General features: G+C 56.8%; 7 protein-coding genes across 7 annotated transcripts; 3 read left to right on the top strand and 4 right to left on the bottom strand.

Annotated features, from left to right (window-relative positions):
* The first annotated feature begins 288 nt into the window (after window positions 1-288).
* Window positions 289-3,039, top strand: K437DRAFT_274830 (uncharacterized protein). The gene is made up of 2 exons (XM_013386988.1): window positions 289-1,271; window positions 1,342-3,039. The coding sequence occupies exons 1-2, from the start codon at window positions 396-398 to the stop codon at window positions 2,992-2,994; spliced, it is 2,529 nt and encodes an 842-aa protein (XP_013242442.1). The 5' UTR covers window positions 289-395; the 3' UTR covers window positions 2,995-3,039.
* On the bottom strand, window positions 3,002-4,022 carry K437DRAFT_274829 (ankyrin). The gene is made up of 2 exons (XM_013386987.1): window positions 3,658-4,022; window positions 3,002-3,594 (listed from the first exon to the last, which is right to left on the bottom strand). Exons 1-2 carry the CDS (start codon window positions 3,893-3,895, stop codon window positions 3,053-3,055), a joined length of 780 nt encoding a protein of 259 aa, XP_013242441.1. The 5' UTR covers window positions 3,896-4,022; the 3' UTR covers window positions 3,002-3,052.
* Window positions 4,023-4,277: 255 nt separating this feature from the next.
* K437DRAFT_147144 (uncharacterized protein) lies at window positions 4,278-6,996 on the top strand. Its single transcript, XM_013386986.1, has 2 exons — window positions 4,278-4,779; window positions 4,860-6,996. The coding sequence occupies exons 1-2, from the start codon at window positions 4,391-4,393 to the stop codon at window positions 6,799-6,801; spliced, it is 2,331 nt and encodes a 776-aa protein (XP_013242440.1). The 5' UTR covers window positions 4,278-4,390; the 3' UTR covers window positions 6,802-6,996.
* K437DRAFT_257397 (S-adenosyl-L-methionine-dependent methyltransferase) lies at window positions 6,818-9,839 on the bottom strand. Its single transcript, XM_013386985.1, has 3 exons — window positions 8,856-9,839; window positions 7,195-8,772; window positions 6,818-7,109 (listed from the first exon to the last, which is right to left on the bottom strand). Exons 1-3 carry the CDS (start codon window positions 9,788-9,790, stop codon window positions 6,899-6,901), a joined length of 2,724 nt encoding a protein of 907 aa, XP_013242439.1. The 5' UTR covers window positions 9,791-9,839; the 3' UTR covers window positions 6,818-6,898.
* A 230-nt stretch (window positions 9,840-10,069) lies between these two features.
* Window positions 10,070-11,969, top strand: K437DRAFT_257396 (CDC73-domain-containing protein). Its single transcript, XM_013386984.1, has one exon. It carries the CDS (start codon window positions 10,374-10,376, stop codon window positions 11,829-11,831), a length of 1,458 nt encoding a protein of 485 aa, XP_013242438.1. The 5' UTR covers window positions 10,070-10,373; the 3' UTR covers window positions 11,832-11,969.
* Window positions 11,940-13,295, bottom strand: K437DRAFT_257394 (DnaJ-domain-containing protein). The gene is made up of 3 exons (XM_013386983.1): window positions 13,143-13,295; window positions 12,932-13,065; window positions 11,940-12,854 (listed from the first exon to the last, which is right to left on the bottom strand). Exons 1-3 carry the CDS (start codon window positions 13,227-13,229, stop codon window positions 11,990-11,992), a joined length of 1,086 nt encoding a protein of 361 aa, XP_013242437.1. The 5' UTR covers window positions 13,230-13,295; the 3' UTR covers window positions 11,940-11,989.
* Window positions 13,296-13,755: 460 nt separating this feature from the next.
* On the bottom strand, window positions 13,756-15,114 carry K437DRAFT_225479 (WD40 repeat-like protein; the record flags this gene model as incomplete). The annotated part of the gene is made up of 2 exons (XM_013386982.1): window positions 13,756-14,226; window positions 14,305-15,114. 2 exons carry the CDS (start codon window positions 15,112-15,114, stop codon window positions 13,756-13,758), a joined length of 1,281 nt encoding a protein of 426 aa, XP_013242436.1.
* Window positions 15,115-15,738: the final 624 nt, after the last annotated feature.

The raw sequence follows: 15,738 nt of genomic DNA, 5'->3' as shown, positions 1-15,738 counted from the left end.
TGGGTGGAAGATGTGTGATATGAAAAGCTCGAGAAAAGTGGGAGGCCCTTGTTTTCGCACACGCGCGCTTTCGGCACCGCTGATCTCCGGGATTTGCTTCGGTTATTCACCGGATTGCACAACCCTCCCTCCAAAAATTGACCGAAATTGCGGGCGTGGTTGCGGTCTGCAGAAAGCGGAACGCACCAGAAATTTTTGCTGATTGATCCACACTCAACGATTCCAATTCGAAGCTCTTGATGCAGATTTGGTGATCGAGGTGTGATGCTGTTGGATTCAATGCGTGCATCACTCAGAGGGTTACGTCTTCATTCGCATCTTCCACCCAGTACTGGTCCGGTCTGACAGCGATCAGGTGATCGTACTTCGTGGATTGACGGTCGTAGCTGGCAAAAATGGGCAAGAAACGAGCGGCGCAAACCGCAGCAGCGCAGCCTTCAGGACTCGCAAACGGCCGTGCAGACGTGGACGCAGGTCACAAGGCCAAGAAAGCGAAGAAAGATGATCAAACACAGGCGACTGGCCAAAATGAGGGAGTTTTAGCCACATCGCAAGCAGCTTCCAAGAAAGAAAAAAATACCAAGAAGGGCAAGCGGCATGAATCCAGCGAAAAGGGCAAGAGAAAGGACAAAGCGAAGGATGGGAGTAGTGGTGATTCTGGCATTGGCGCGCCTTTTCTCGCCGCCGCCAAGGAGAACTCCACTTTCGACTCTGAGCTAGACAGCATCTTTTCGACTGCTGCTAAGGCGCCACGGCCGATCGCTCCTGTACCTTCGCCAGCGCCCACGCACCCATCCGTCGCAGAGTCTGACGGACAGAAGGCCGCAGCGCGCGAAGGGGCGGCGGGAGATGGAAAACGGGGATCAGAGGAAGAGGAGGATGGCGATGATGCAGATGAAGATGAAGAAGATGAGAAGGATCTAGATGGCGAGCAGAGTGAATCGAGCATGATCAATGGCCTAGCCGAAGAAGATGAGGACGCAGAGCTGGAAGCCTTGAATGAGGCTCTGGAGAACTTGGACGATGGGGATGATGATTCGGTGGAGGACAATTCCGACGAGTCAGACTCAGAAGAAGGAGAAGAGGGTGTTCAGAAAGAAGCGACCAGCATTGATAACCTGGTCCAGGCCGGGCTGTCGGAAGAAAAGCAAAAAGCCAAGGCCACTGGAAATACCAAGGAGAAAAAACAATTGACCAAGCAGGAGCAGGAAGAGCAAAATAGACGGACGATATTCATTGGCAACCTTCCCATCGAGGTTGTCAAATCCAGGGTGAGTGTGTGCGTGTGAACGTTTTTTACGCAAATTCAGCTGCTGAAGCGGGTATGCCATTTTTCTGCAGCCCCATCAAAAGAGCCTTAAGCGCCACATGGCCTCATGCCTTGTGGGCCTCGATGTCGCCGCGATCAGCTCGCTCCGCTTCCGCTCCATACCTTTCTCTGTCCCAACCGGCGATTATACTTCTTCCGCCGCTTCTGCAGCGGAAGCTGCAGCACTTGAGCGAAAGAATGAGCGTTCGCTGGCACATCGACAGGCGGTCGCAGCGCTCGCGGCAGAAGATCGCGGACTCAACCCAGACAGCGTCCAGTTTCTCAGACCGAGCCAGAAACGCAAGGTTGCGTTCATCAAGCAGGATCTCAATACGAATGCCACCAGCGTCAATGCGTACATGACACTCGCTGTGGACGTGGGAAAGTCGCCAAAAGAAGACGCTGCCACGTCAGAGAAAGCGATTTCACCCGCACGCATCCTTGCTGCAGCGCTCGCCGCGAGTGCAGATGGCACCCTCTTCTTGGATCGTCATCTCCGGACCGATCTTGCAGTTAGACTCGCTGGTGAAGAGACAGCTAATGCTGTCGGCATCGTAAGGCAAGCTCAAAAGGAAGAAGACAACAACGCGAACATTTTGGCAGCAAATGCACCAAAGATTATGGACCTGCTCACCGGGTCTGGACTAGGAGACGCTGACCCAAAGCGCACGGTATTCGTCGGCAACCTCGATTTTACGGCCAAAGAAGAGGATCTTCGTGCTTTCTTCGAAGGCCTGGTGACTGGGGAGCGAGGACCATGCCCGCCTTCCTCTGACATGTCGACGCCAACGTGGGTCCGTTCCGTGCGAATAGTGCGCGATCGCGCAACGCAGTTAGGGAAGGGCTTTGCGTATGTGCGATTTATCGACGACGCATGCGTAGATGAGGTTATGGCCATCCATGAGGCTGAGCAAGCTTTCCTGGCGCAATCATCGCCAACTCGGTCCGGGGCGAGAGGAGCTGGAAATCAACAGCACCAGAAGTCAGCGCCCCGGAAGGCGGTGGAAGATGCATCAGGCAATAAGGTCGACTTCAAGCGAAAGCTCAAATTTATGAAGCGCCCCATCCGTGTCTCGCGCTGCAAGGCTACCACGAAATCTGCCACTGCTTCAGCAAGGAAGGCTGTCTCGTTCGGTGCAAGGACCAACAGCGGCGCCGGTTCTTCGCCACGCTACAATGGGCAATCAAGTCCCGCTATACGCGATACACCGGGCGTTCGAAGGCGCTCGACAGGCGCGCCGACTCCTGGCGGCACGTCGCCTTACATGGTTGGCTCAAGAGACAATAAGCACGGGGCCACGGCGGCGAACCGCCTGACGGGTAGTCCGGTCAGCAAGCGTTCACAGCGCTTCTCCACCGACGGCGCCGCTTCTAGGAACAGCGGCGTCCAAGCAGCGCCGACCGGTGGTGCTGCCGACAAGACATCCGCCGAGTATCGGTTGCTGGACAAGGAGACGCGTTCTGCGCTGAAGAAGGCTGATGCCGAAAGGCAGGCGCGCAGGCTGGAGAAGAAGCAGAGAAAGGCGATCGCGAACAAGATGCTGGACGCTGATGCGAATGCATCGGGAAAGGTGAAGCTCAAGCAGGGCAAGGCCGCGAAGAAGGGTAGGCCGGGTGCAGGAACAGGCGGCAAGCGCAAGAAGGAGGAGAAAGGGAAGAAAAAGAGTAGCGCCAGCGGGCGCTGATGTCTTTCTTGCCATGAATTTAAAATACAATTTTGCATGCGATATCACATGGAGTGCATCAAGACGAAGTTGCATTCTCGGTAGAGCCATTCACAGTCGCTGTCGCTTCCGCCGGCTCCTCACCTACGTCCTCATCTGGGGCCACTTCTTTTGTTGACTCGCCATCTGCCCTGCTCCCGCCATTCTGGTTGCTCCCAACGACCATACGCTCCAGCAAGAATTGCACCACCTTCTCCTGCGAGTTGAGCTGCGCCTCGGACATTGGGCCTCGGCCTGCTTTGTTGCGAATGTCCCATGCGGGAGGTGGAGGGGGTGGATCTTCTGGGTCGTGAGACGCTGCGTGCGAAGCTTGTTCTTGCTGTGCTGCTGCTGTCGGCACTGCTTCTGCTGGCGCTTGAAATGCTGCGCCTGGCTGCTCTTCAGATACTGATAATTTGGCTGCGTCTTGCGATAATTCGGCTTTCTCGATCGCATCGACAAGCGACTGCACGACTTCCACGTGTCCATTGAGTGCTGCCCAATGCAACGGTGTATTCCCCGCTTCATTTTGCGCCAACAAGGTGCTAAGCGAGCTGGATGGTATTAGATAGTCTGCGACGCCTGTGGATAGCAGCATTTATGTGTAAACGACCAAGCGGCGTGAGTTCACACGTAGGCACTCACCCTTATGTCCATTGGCACAGCAGTAATGCAGTGCCGTGTTGCCCGTTTCATTTCTAGTCGCCTTGATGATGTTTTCCTTGAGCTCATCTACGCTTCTCTCTGCCGATGAGTGTTTCTTGCAGAGCTCATCGAACGTTTCCTGCAGCTCCTCGAGCTGGCCTGCTCGGGCGAAGAAGAGGATATCATCGATCTCCTCCTCGGCCAGCTTCACCCCGGCAACGACGTTTTCGGTTGCCATGGCTCTCTATTTTTCCAATTTGGGTAGGGTCGAGATGATCGTAGCCGATCCTAGTCCCGATACTGAAAGCAAAAGACGTAAAAGGAGGTACCTCAACTGGCAGACGAACCAATCATTTGCTTTCGACTGTCTTAGTACATATTGCTGGCCGTTTTGGGAGCTCGACTTTAATTCACGACAAAATTATCAGGTCTGGAGACGGTACCAACACAATTTTTTTTGTGCGAACAAGATCACGTGATGAGACTGAGACCTCAGCGCTCATTTGACTAGTGCATCATCATTCGCGTCGAGACGCGCCGACTGAGCAACAACAACCTCCATCCCCATCCTCGAGCCTCTTGTTCTACGCCTCGAGTGTGCATGGTACATATGCATTGAGGTCTCCTACTACATTTTGATAGCATATCTGCACCATCAAGCGGCCCAGCCCGTGAAAAATTCACGAATGCACGTGTCGGTTACCTACTCAAGGACACTTCAAGGCTCCATCCAATGAGGACGCTGACAGCAGGATCGTCGACTATGGAGGTTGACGCAGCTGAGCAGCACCCCCGCGCCGGCCTCGAGCATCTCAATGCGATCCTCATCGCTCGCGGATACATCAAGACGCCACTGGACTTCTCGATTTCGAAAAGTGAAGATGCAGCACCAAGAACCGATTCGTCAGACTCATCGCGCGGCGATAAGCTCGAGACCATTGCGGACCTCCTGACCACCATTCTCGCCGAGCGTGATATGGATTTGGAAATGAAGGCGAACCTAGCGGCGAAAGTCCGTGTGCTGGAGAGCAGCCTGGAGCGGAAGGGCAAAGCATTAGCCGAGGAGATTGAAACCAGGCTCGAGGCCCAAAGAAAGGAGACGGCAGCGCTGGTGAAAGTTGGGTGAGTGCAGTGCCGTGATAGGAAGAGGATGTAAGCGCTGATCCTAGGTCCGCCACCTCACCCTGGTCGCGGGTACACAGCTCCGTTACGCACGAGCTTTCGCGAGAGACAGCATCTCATCGATCGACTCGTGACGATCTCTTGCGGCTGAGACGGGATGTGGCCTCCATCAAGCAAGCTTCAGTGCAGGCAAAGGTCAGGGCCGAGCGCAAATCTGAGAATCTGCGTTCCAAGCTCAGCGAGCTGTCAACGCAGGCGTTAATGGCTAAGGGCTGTGCAGCAGACGTACGAGTAATCGGCGGTGTCTTCAGTCATGCAGAAGGCTCAAGGGTCGAGCTCCCTGAGCAATCAACAGCTGGTCAGTTGGCGATGGACCAGGTCAAGGAACTGGAAGAAGAGCGGAGCAAGCACCTGGATGAGATCATCGCGCTCAAGATGTTATCCGTCGAGAGCATCAACGCATTGCGCGAAGCAGGCAGGAAGCTCTCCTTCCACGTAGGTTACGAAAGGGTCGAGCTTGAAAGCGGGGATGGCGGCAAAAAGCCTTCCGGAAAGAATAGAGCTATCGAGAACGTGTTGTTGTCCTCGACCACCAACACAACTGCTTTCATCGGCGATCTCTTTCCACCACAGTTCCAGCTTTCAAGAGCAAACGCAGGTACCGAGCACCCAGCGTTCACAGCCCTCTTGGACGCCTTGCAGGAAGTCCGCCACCAAGGCGACCAGCTTGAGGCGCTCAAAAGCGACCGCAGCGCTAGTCTGCAGCGCTTACTCAGCAAGGCCAAGCTCAAGATCAGCGAGGAAGCGTGGAACGAGGCAAACGGAAGCGCCCATGCCCGTTCATCGTCCGCGAGCGCTTCAACGAGCGCGTCAAGCAGTAGCAGCAGCATCAGCATGGACGAACTGAGGAGGCAGCTGTTCGCGGCGCAAGAGAAGTTGAAGAGTGTGCAAGCTTCATGCGAAAGACAAGCACAATTGCTCGAGCAGAGCGAAGAGGCACATGTTGCCACGCGTGGTCTCTTGGAGATGTACAGACAGCGCGAAGACCGACGACTGGACGTTCCAATGCTTCCTGGCTTGAGCAACAAACGGAAAGACAGAAAAGGCTCAGATGTCACAGAGAGGCGTGAGCTTACCGAGAAGCTCAAGGAGTTGGAAGAAGAGAAGCAGAGGTACATCATGCAACGGCAGGAGCTTGAGCAAGCCAAGGCCATGCTTTTGGCCGAGAGGCCAGCAGAAGCAAATTCTCCCGGCAGCGTCGCCAACACCCCCATGGCCTCCAAGAGCAGCTCTGGCAGAATGCGCCAATCACACAGCAGCCGCTCCGGCCGTCGCATGGACACTGCACTCGACTCTGCACCCGAGCAAGGCGATGCGTCGAATGACCTAAGCTTCTCGAAGCACGTCTCGAGGAAACGGCGCCGTGACTCGCTTCTCCTCCAAAACATGCAACCTGAGTCTTCAGATCGAATGGCAACTGCGCTGCCTCGTCCCGAAGCCGATGCAGGTGATGGGACGGTCATTGACCATGGGGAAGAAGCGACGGTGGACATTTGGAAGTCAGCGTCAGCGAAACTTTCACGCTTTGCAGGCATACATGCCTCTGGTACTTCTTTCAAGAGCAGCGGCGCGATCAAGCGCAAAGCTGAAGGCGAACCCGACAACCTGCAGTCATCTTCTCAACAGCAAGCCCCGAGCTCGGATGCTGCCGCGACAAGCAAGCGCCTCCGAACCGAGCGCTCGGCTCGAAAGAGCGGGTCAAGCAACGCCGGGCCCGCGAGCGAGGATCCGCACCTTTCGCGTCCGCCACTAGCCAATCACGAAGACGTGAATAATGACCGACGGCGGCGCAGGAGCTCGGCGCGCATCGCTTCGTTGAGTGAACAGGCCAAAGACGGCGACGCAGACCCGCCTGCTGCGATAAAGTCTGCAGCAGCGGCACCTACGCGCAGGAAGCTTCTAGGCGCACCATCTATGTCTGGTACGAAGAGCTCGATCGCACGACGGGCCAAGGTGGCATAGTGTAGAAGAACCTCATGTTGGCTGCCTAGTTGCATTGAAAAGTACATATTCAGAAAAAAGTCATGTCGCACCCATCTTGTGAAGTGGAATGACACTTTCACGAAGGTGGTGCAGCATTGGCGCCATCCCCAATCGCTGCAGGAGCCGGCGCATTAAACATTTCATCGTCCTCTGCGCTTGGCGACTTGGCTTTTGGTGGAGTTGCAAGCGCATTCTCTGCCTTTTTCTGCCCTTTTTGCTGCGCAGTAAAGTAGCGATCGGTACTTCCGTCAACGACATCCCTGCCAAAGATGCGGAAGGAGATGGCACTGATAGGCGACCAAAGATCCACGCAAATAGTCAATATCGTTGGTCCGCTACCAAGGGATAATTTGAAGCACATTCGTCGCTCACCTCTTCTCCTGCTTCTCGAGCATAATGTTCACACTGTGTGGTGCACGCCACAAGGCGAGACTGAGCGTGTCGTCAAGTCTTGCGCCGATCCCTTCATCGACGCCCGCGTCCACTTCGAGGATATAGCTACCCGTGTCGGCAGACGATAGCCTCTCTTTGAGCTGCTCCATCTCGATGTCACCGAGTTTCGGGTAGTTGAGCTGCAACATGTGCATCAGCTCCTTTAGCGTCGCCTTGACGATTCTTTGCGGCGGCATGTAACCCTTCATGATGTCCGTCGCCTCGCGCACGATCCGCCACTTCTCCAGCGTGGCCCGCTCTTCGCCGGCCGTGGGGCCCTGCCGGGCAAAAATTTTGTTGCCAGAGAAAATCAGACGCAGCTTGACGGGAACGCGATACTTGTGTCGTGCATTCTTGAACTCAGGTCCTTGGGTAAGGATGGCGCGGATGACCGGGTTGGTGTAGTAGACCATTCGCTGCACTTCGCCTGTCAGGTTGCGCACGAGAAGATTGCGGATGAAAGACGTCGGCAGGCTGTATGCAGCCTGAATGGCGAGTGTTTCTCTGTGCGAAAGGTCGACATAGCTGTACGCGTCTTCTTTGAATGCAGCTGGGTTCAGTTCATTCGCAAACTCGTACGTGGCGTCTTCTTGACCCGGTTTCGAGTCAACTTCGCTCTCATCCGCCGCTGCCGCCTTGGCCTTCTTCATCGGCACAGAGCTGGACTCGGATTCCGCATCGTCAGTTGGACTCCGCGCACGCTTCTCAGCGGTGCTCTCGCTGGCAGAGACAGCGGCAGCCTTGCTGGCCTTTTCATCTTGTAGCTCATCCAGACGATCCAGTGCCCGTTTGATGCCCTCTGCCATTCCTGCTGTCTCGCTCTTCGCTTGGCCCTTGCCATCAACCTTGGTCCGGTTGCCTTGACTACGCTTATGCAACACAGCCACAAAAAAGCCACCGGTGTTCTGCAAGTGTGGATAGACCCGCATGCACCGCTCGAGCTTGAGACGTTCCTCATCTCCGTGAGGCCATAGTGTCTTCGCGACCTTCTTTGCCTCGACAGGGAATTCGGCATTCAAGTCGGCCCACGATTCGACCCAGTCGATCTGGGTGTTGGAGCTTGATGCGTCATTTTGAGAACCTTCCACTTGCAAGTTGGCATCTTCGGTTGCTGCAGGTGCTTCATCTCCCACCTTGTTAACCGGTGCATTGCCTTCCTGGACATCGGAGCCTGCAGCCGATGCCTTGGCTTTGGCCTCATCCTCGGCACTCTGGCCAGCTCTCGCTTTCACAGCTGCGCGCTTGTCACGGGACTGTCTGAGAGCCCCGAGGTTCTTCAATGGGCAGACCTTCCACTGATGCAGACCCGGACGCCGCTTGAGCTGCCGGAAAGGCTCAAATTCCGGACTCTCCATCGTGTCAATCAATTCCATGTCCCAGCCCGCAGCTTCAGCCTCCCGCAGGGCACCTGCGACAACGGCTTCATTCTCGATCGGATTCAGCGAGCAGGTCGAGTAGACCAAGCGCCCGCCAGGAGCGAGGAGCGTCATCGCACGGATGAGGATTTGGAGCTGCATTCTTCACGGGCAGATACGAAAGAGCGAAGTGGCGTCAGCGACACAGTGGCCAGAACCCGCTGAAGCTTTGCTAGAATCACTCACTTGTGCAATCCCAGACCATTCGCCATCGTCCAGTCTTTCCAGATTAACTGGTTCTTCCGCATCGTCCCATCTCCACTGCAGGGCACATCCGCAAGAATCCGATCGTACCTGACGTCCTTGTACTGGATCTCGCCATCTGCACCCATGTAGGGGACAGTGATATTTGGGTAGAATCTAGCGTCGCAGTTTGTGACCATCAGATTCGGACTGGGCAGACGCGTCACTTGATGTTTCAGCATCGACACACGTTGCGCATCCGAGTCATTTGCGATGACCAGACCAAGAGGCACAGCTTGGTACTGTGTTGCTGGGTCGGGTGTGGTGCCGTCAGGCGCGAGTAGTGGTGCATGCACTGCTTCGAGCAGTTGCCCCGTTTTGCTTCCCGGTGCAGCACACATGTCCAGGACGAGGTGGTCATGTTGGACATTGAGGAAAAGCGGCGGAATCATGCTGACGGCCTCTTGCCGATTGATGGTGCCTGACTCCGTCTCATGCACGAGCCAACCCTGTAGGCTCTTGAATTCGGGCTGCTTCCGAAGTATACTCTTCTTCACATCGAATTGCCACCCGAGGCGTCTAGGATACCACGGAAGCTCTCTTGGCGGTGACGGACGCTCTCCTTCGAACTCAATGTTGCTCAAGTGAGGGATGTGCTCTTCCGTGCTGCGCAGGATTTGCGAGGTGAAAGCCCGACCGGCGGTGATGCGGAAGCTGGTTGGTAGTGGCTTCTTGCATGCTTCGAGGAACTGTTGAAATTCTTCTCCGTCTGGAATAATCCTTTGCTCTTGATAGTATTTCTCCAATCGGGCATTGTGCAAATTCTCCTCCTCGAGCCACCATTGCTGCTTGCGGTCGACCCGTGTGTCCCCTTGGGGCCGGGTGCTGCCGCCGTCTCTCCTGCCGCCGATGCGCTTTCCTCTTTTTGCCCTGCCCATTTTCGATGTTAAAAGTGCAAGCTGATGTGCATACAGGGTCATGTATAGGGTGCCAGGCAAGCAACTAAAAGGATGAATAACAAGATGGCCCACGAAGATGCGAAGAATTTCTCACATGATGATGATGATGGCTGCGCTATTTCCGCATTCCGCCACGGCGAGTGAATGAGAACGTTGCTGAACAGACAGTCCCTAATCCACCCCAGGTCTTGGATGCAAAAGGCCCCACCTGAATACCAAAGCTACCGCTTTGGCTACCCGAATATTTTGCAGTCAGGACATTTACCAACCGCGCTACTTTTACTTTTGGCAGAGGGACGGCAACGTTCGCAAATCGCTGGCGATCGAGCTCATCCATCAAAGGGCCTCGTGCGTGGCTCCAATAGACGGACCCACTGCTGACTAGCGCACCAATCTTCCAGTTCAACCAACACCATCTATCTCCCTTCTTCGGCAAGTGCGATAGACTCGCGCCAACGCTAATCTCGGAACCTGAGCTGCAGGTTCCGCCGCGAAAAAGACTGCAAAGTGCATCCTAGTGTGGGTAGCGCAGCGCGGCGCAGCCTGGAATCGGCTGGCCAGGATGGATGCGCTGGAAGCCTTGCGTGCCGCGGTCGCGCCGACAGGCGACCTGACCAACGTGAAGTTGCTCTCCTCGTCCAACGAGCCTGTGTGCAGCGTCTCTGAAGCAGCGTCTGTACAGATCGCGGCGCCGGCCGCTCCTTCTCCGCTCTTCTTCCCGAAAGACACTGTCACACGGATAGCGACGAACAAGGCCACCCTCGCTGCGCCGTCAGACGTGACAGGCCAGACACCAACCCCGAGCGCAGATCCATCGTCCTTCCTCCCGCTCGATGCACTTATCTTTGCCATCCAAACCAAAGATGAGCCATCTGCGAGCTATGTCAGGCTCTGCACTGCTAGCGGTGCCGCAAGATTGGCCCTAGTGGAGCGACCGCCGATTCTCGAATTTCTGCTTGGGAAGCGGGACGCCTGGGAAGGGGCTGTAAGCCTGGCAGTGGTGCAGGCTCAGGCGGCAGTCAAGGTGCCCACCGCGACAGCCGTACCGACAGCAGCCACAGCGGTAGCAGGGTCCACAACGCCGCCAGGCTCTCCTCCACCGGAGCACAAGCGCAAATATACTGGCATAGCAGGAGCGGGAACTGCGCATCCGAGTACCAAGCGTGTGTACGTTCCGAACAAGGCAGATGCCGAGTTCGTTAAGCGCCTTCGCAGAGACACCGAAGTGATCCTACGGACGCGCAACGATTCCATGCGTGGGACCAAGCCGTGGGCGCATACGGTTGACTTCTCGTCTTTCCGCGAGAAAATCAAGTCTCGTCTCGAGATCATGAAGCGGATCGTCACTAATGGTTCCTCGTCATCTCGCGCGCCGCTCGTCTCCGGCGTCAAAGGCGCGACTTCTTCCGGCGTAGGGCCAATGGGAAGCGGATTGGTTCGCAAGCAAAGGGCGCAGCATCCGATCATTATGCTCAGCAACAGTCCAACAGCGATGATCAACATGTTCAACGTCAAGGCATTCCTCGAGCAAGGCATCTTTATCGCTCCGGACCAGGCGCGCAAGGATGCTGGTGGAATTGCAGAACCGATCGTTACGATCGACCATCGACTAGGGTCGCATGCTCCCTCCAGCGGCGGCGGTGACGCATCAGGCGCATCGCGGGGCAGTTGCAAGCAGATCCGTTTCCTCGTCGTCGACAGCCAAGATGGCATTCAGAAGCTCAGCGGCTCATTCGATGCGAACGCCGCATGGAACCGCGTGATCGTCGTTTTCACCACCGGTCAGACGTGGCAGTTCAACAAGTATAAGCACACCGAACCGACGGACCTGTTCAAGAACGTACTCGGTATGTACGTGCGCTTCAACAACGACCAGCCTAATGAGAACGTTAAGAACTGGAACGTCAAGGAGCTCCTCATTGGCAGGACGCAGAGGCACACCGACAGGCAGATTGTCGCGTTCTTTTGGAGGAGCGTGGAGACTTGGATGCACCAACGTAAGCCTCATCTGCTCGCATAAAGCGGTCCAGCCAAGGCCACCAGCGGGTTGGTGGGACGCGGGCAAGGCGTGCGATGACCTTGAGAGAGGGGATGAGGAAGCAGAACAGCAAGCATTTGTACTTTTAGAGCAAGACATCGCCGAAACCGTGATATAAACCGTGTCGTGGTGTGGTCAGACTACTTGCGCTTCTTCCGCTTTGATGCAGTGCCTGCAGCACCGTTCGTCACTACAGAGGAGGCCGTTGCTCCAGACCCGACATCATACCCTTCCGCTTCGTTGCCTGGGTGCCCGTCACTAGATGCACCTGTGTTTTTGGCACCACTCGCGCCACCGAGGAACGAGCGAATCAGCGCGAAAGGCCACGTCGCGAAAAAGCTCGGCTGAGGTAGCGCATCCTCGACGTTCAGGCTGAGCCTGTCTCCGCTACCGGGATCGACAGCTTCGATGGAAATGGCGCCGCTGCCGTCCTTAGTGCCATCGCCGTGGCTTGAGACAAAGATATCGACCAAGCGTCCGGCGTGCGAGCCGGACGAGAGCTGCGAAGCGATGGCTTTCTTCAGCGTTCGCTCGTGCGCCTCCCAATCTGCTGCGGGCGCATTGGCGTCCGGCCGAGGTGGCAGGTCGGCGAAGCCTTGTAGAGGTACGCGCACCTTACGCTCGCCGGCAAGTGTGCGGCCTGCACTGCCGCCACCCACACTCGTGGAAGTGGACTTTTTGACAGCGGGCGCTTCGGAGCCGGGCCCGTACGCGGCGAGTTTGGCGCTGCGGCAGAGGTTCTCCATGCGCCCGGCGTCGCGGCGGTAGTTGATCCCCATGATCAGCCGTTGCACGCCGGCGGACGCTAGCACGATGAAGAGCAATACACTGCCGAGCCCCGGGCGGTAGCGCTCGTAAAAGTAGCCGGTCCCGCGCCATTTGGGGAACCCGTTCGTCAGGAAATGATCGTATCGGTCGCGTCTGGCATCGCGCAGAACCTTGTTGACGAGGCCCAGGCGTTCGAAGCGTTTGTGCGCCTCGGGATGACCTTGGTTCCGGTCAGGGCTGTTGAGGACAACGTCGACAAGGCATGCACAAAGTGAGTGAGGTGCGCCATGATTCGTGCACAAACAAACGCTCACTGCAACTCCATGCTCTTCTTGCGGTAGGCCTTCTTGATCTCAGCGGCGGTAGCGCGCCTATCTATCCCTAGCAATGAGTAAAAGGTGGCATTCTGCCCCTCGCCTTTCTGCAGTGCTGCCTGAAGCTCGAAGATCTGATTCGAAGAAACGAACAGAATGCATCAGGCTCGGCGCTCAGCCCGTAGTGCAGTGTTTGTCGTTCGTTACACACCTCGTAATCTTCCTTGGACCAGTTGGAGGCTAGAGCCGTGCAGGCTGCTAGCAGCATAAGCAGCACCCAGGACCACCTGAATAGCATCTTGCTGGTATGTTCGACAGCCTTTGCAGACTTCCTTGTGCCTGCAACCGAGAAGAGTGTGTCGAGTGTCACGTTTGTGAATAAGAAGAATGCGACTACACTGACGGCGGTGGAGTCGATGGGTAGTGTGTTGTGCGGTGACACGTGAGTGTATCAGAGCGTTGCGACGGTAGACACGTAGAACAGCTTGCTGGAGCATTTCCAAACTCATAAGCAGAAGAGAGAAGAATGAAGACACAGGAGATTCACTTTTCCCTCCAATCTTTCTTGTGATCTCCACCCGTGTCTGTGACCAGATATTGTCAGGTGCTCTGAAAGATCATTTGTGATGATTGATATGATTACAATAGGGGATGTAAGAAACGTGGTGGATGCTCAATTCTCTCCCGGCCTGACGAGCGACGGGTCCTGCCACCATCAGGGCATCAGGCACGCACGGCACTCCACAAGGAGCAAGGCGCATACAAATATGCTGTTGCTGTTGCTGCTCGACCCGGCGGCGGAGCGCAGGACGGGCGGGGGCTGCTCAGCGCAGCAGCGCATGCGACCTCGCCTGCGCGCGGTCCTTCTCGAGCGGGTTGTACAGCTCGGCGCCTTTGCCCTGGCGGTGCCTCCTCTGTTGCTCCTCGCTCGCCTCAAAGACGGTCCAGAAGCGCAGCTCGTTCGCGCCCGTGTCGACGCTCGCGAGCTTCTGCCCGTCCGGGCTGAGAACGCTGCCAAGGATTCGGCCCTCGTGCGCGCGGTCGATGCGGTGCAGACTCTTGCCGGACGGGTACGACCATAGATTGATGCTCCCCGAGGGCGAGCCATCCGCGGAGCCATGCGTGGTTAGCAGTTCGCGGTGGTACCAGGACCAGTGCACCGAGGAGATCTGCGCTTCGGTCACCCAGGACATGAGGCGCGCGTTCGTGTCAACGTTCCAGATGTTCACTGTGCGACAGGCTGAGCCGCCGCCGGTGGCTAGAATGTTCGCGTTGAACGGCGACCAGGACATACCCTGAGCGGGGCCAGGGGCAGCATGCAGCGTCAGTTATCAAGCAAGGCGGACAAGAGGGCATCTACCGCGGGCGCTCACCTTGATGGCTGCCTTGTGTTCCGAACGCGTGATGACCGGCTCAGTGCTCTGGCGATTATATACCTTGACGATGTTGTCATTGCCGCCGGTAGCCAGCAGCCCACCGTCGTCCCTCCAGAGAAGACCGCATGCTTTTTCAGAGTGCGCGTCGAGGTTCCTTATCAAGCTATCGCCGCTGCGGATGTCGTGATCCGAAACCAACCCTGACCCGTAGCCGAGCGTGATGGTCGAGTGGTCCGCCCAGTCCATCGCGCAGATCGTTGTGGCTGTCGCGCCTCCTTCCGCACTGGGCTTGAACGTGCGCATGCGCTTGCGCTCGACGGTATCCCATACCTGCGCGTAGCCGTTATCGGTACCGACGACGAGGTACGTCCCGTCTGGGTGCCACTTGATGCTCGTGATGTGCTGGTCGCCTCCGCCAAGCCGTTCCGGCTCCTGCCACAGATCCACGAGCTCAAACACGATCGCCTCCTCGCAGTCCCAGATGTACGCGCTGTGGTTGAGCGCAATGGCCACCTGGTTCTTGACACTCCAGTCGATCAGGTTGTAGTAGAAGTCGTCGGCGATATCCGCAGCATCGAGCACCTTCTCAGGCTTGTTGCTGATCTTTCTGCGGCCGAGCATGCTTGCGCCGGACGAAGCGGTCGGGATGAGGCGCCTGTTACGCAGCGCTGCCGCCGCCGCCGATGTGCTGGACGAGCCAGGAGCCTTTGGAGCGAACGTCAAGATCTGCTGCGAAAAGTCTAGCCCGAGCGCTGCGGCGTTGCGAGCGGCATTGCTGATCGCCTGCTGCTCCTCGAGGTCTGTCATGTTCCCCGTCGACAAAACCTTGCTGTCGCGGATGGCTTCGGCGTGGAAAGCCGACTCGTCTGATGATGCGTTTGTGTGGTCAAAGGATGATTGTCGAGAGATATCGTGGAGGGAGAGGCAAGCGAGAGAGTCTCCGGCTCCACCCCATTGTGGTGGGGCCTGCAGTGCGCCGTTCACTGAGCGTTGAGCGACGAAGCGGTCCTGAGAGCAAAAAAGGGAACCACAGGGATTGGTCACTACGACAGATCGGGTTCCAAGTCCCACATAAAACACACTGAGAGAACCGTCTCGCTCCTACTAGTGTCCGCTCCTTGCCAGTCTTTTGTGATTCGGTCGTGGCCAGGTGCAACAGGCAGCTGGTCAATCAAGTGATCCTTGCTGCTTCCACTTGCACCGCCGCCGTTGCCATATTTGGAGTGTAGGTCCCCGCCAGCAGCAGCGGCAGCAGATTTCCCGCTGCTACCATTGCCACCACCGAGGCCAATGGACGCGAGCGCAGCGTGTTTGGCCTTGATGTCGGCCGCGAAGAGGTTCTTACTCCTGCCGACCGCACTGTCCTCGCCAGCGCCGCCCGAGCGAAAGACGTTGCGCGCGCTGGTGCTCCCTGGTGATTCGAACATGATT

Source organism: Tilletiaria anomala (assembly GCF_000711695.1).
Source record: "Tilletiaria anomala UBC 951 chromosome Unknown K437scaffold_59, whole genome shotgun sequence".
In the NCBI taxonomy this organism is placed as follows: Eukaryota; Fungi; Basidiomycota; class Exobasidiomycetes; order Georgefischeriales; family Tilletiariaceae; genus Tilletiaria; species Tilletiaria anomala.
The sequence above is the reverse complement of the archived record's forward strand: the minus strand, read 5'-3'. Positions and strand labels throughout refer to the sequence as shown.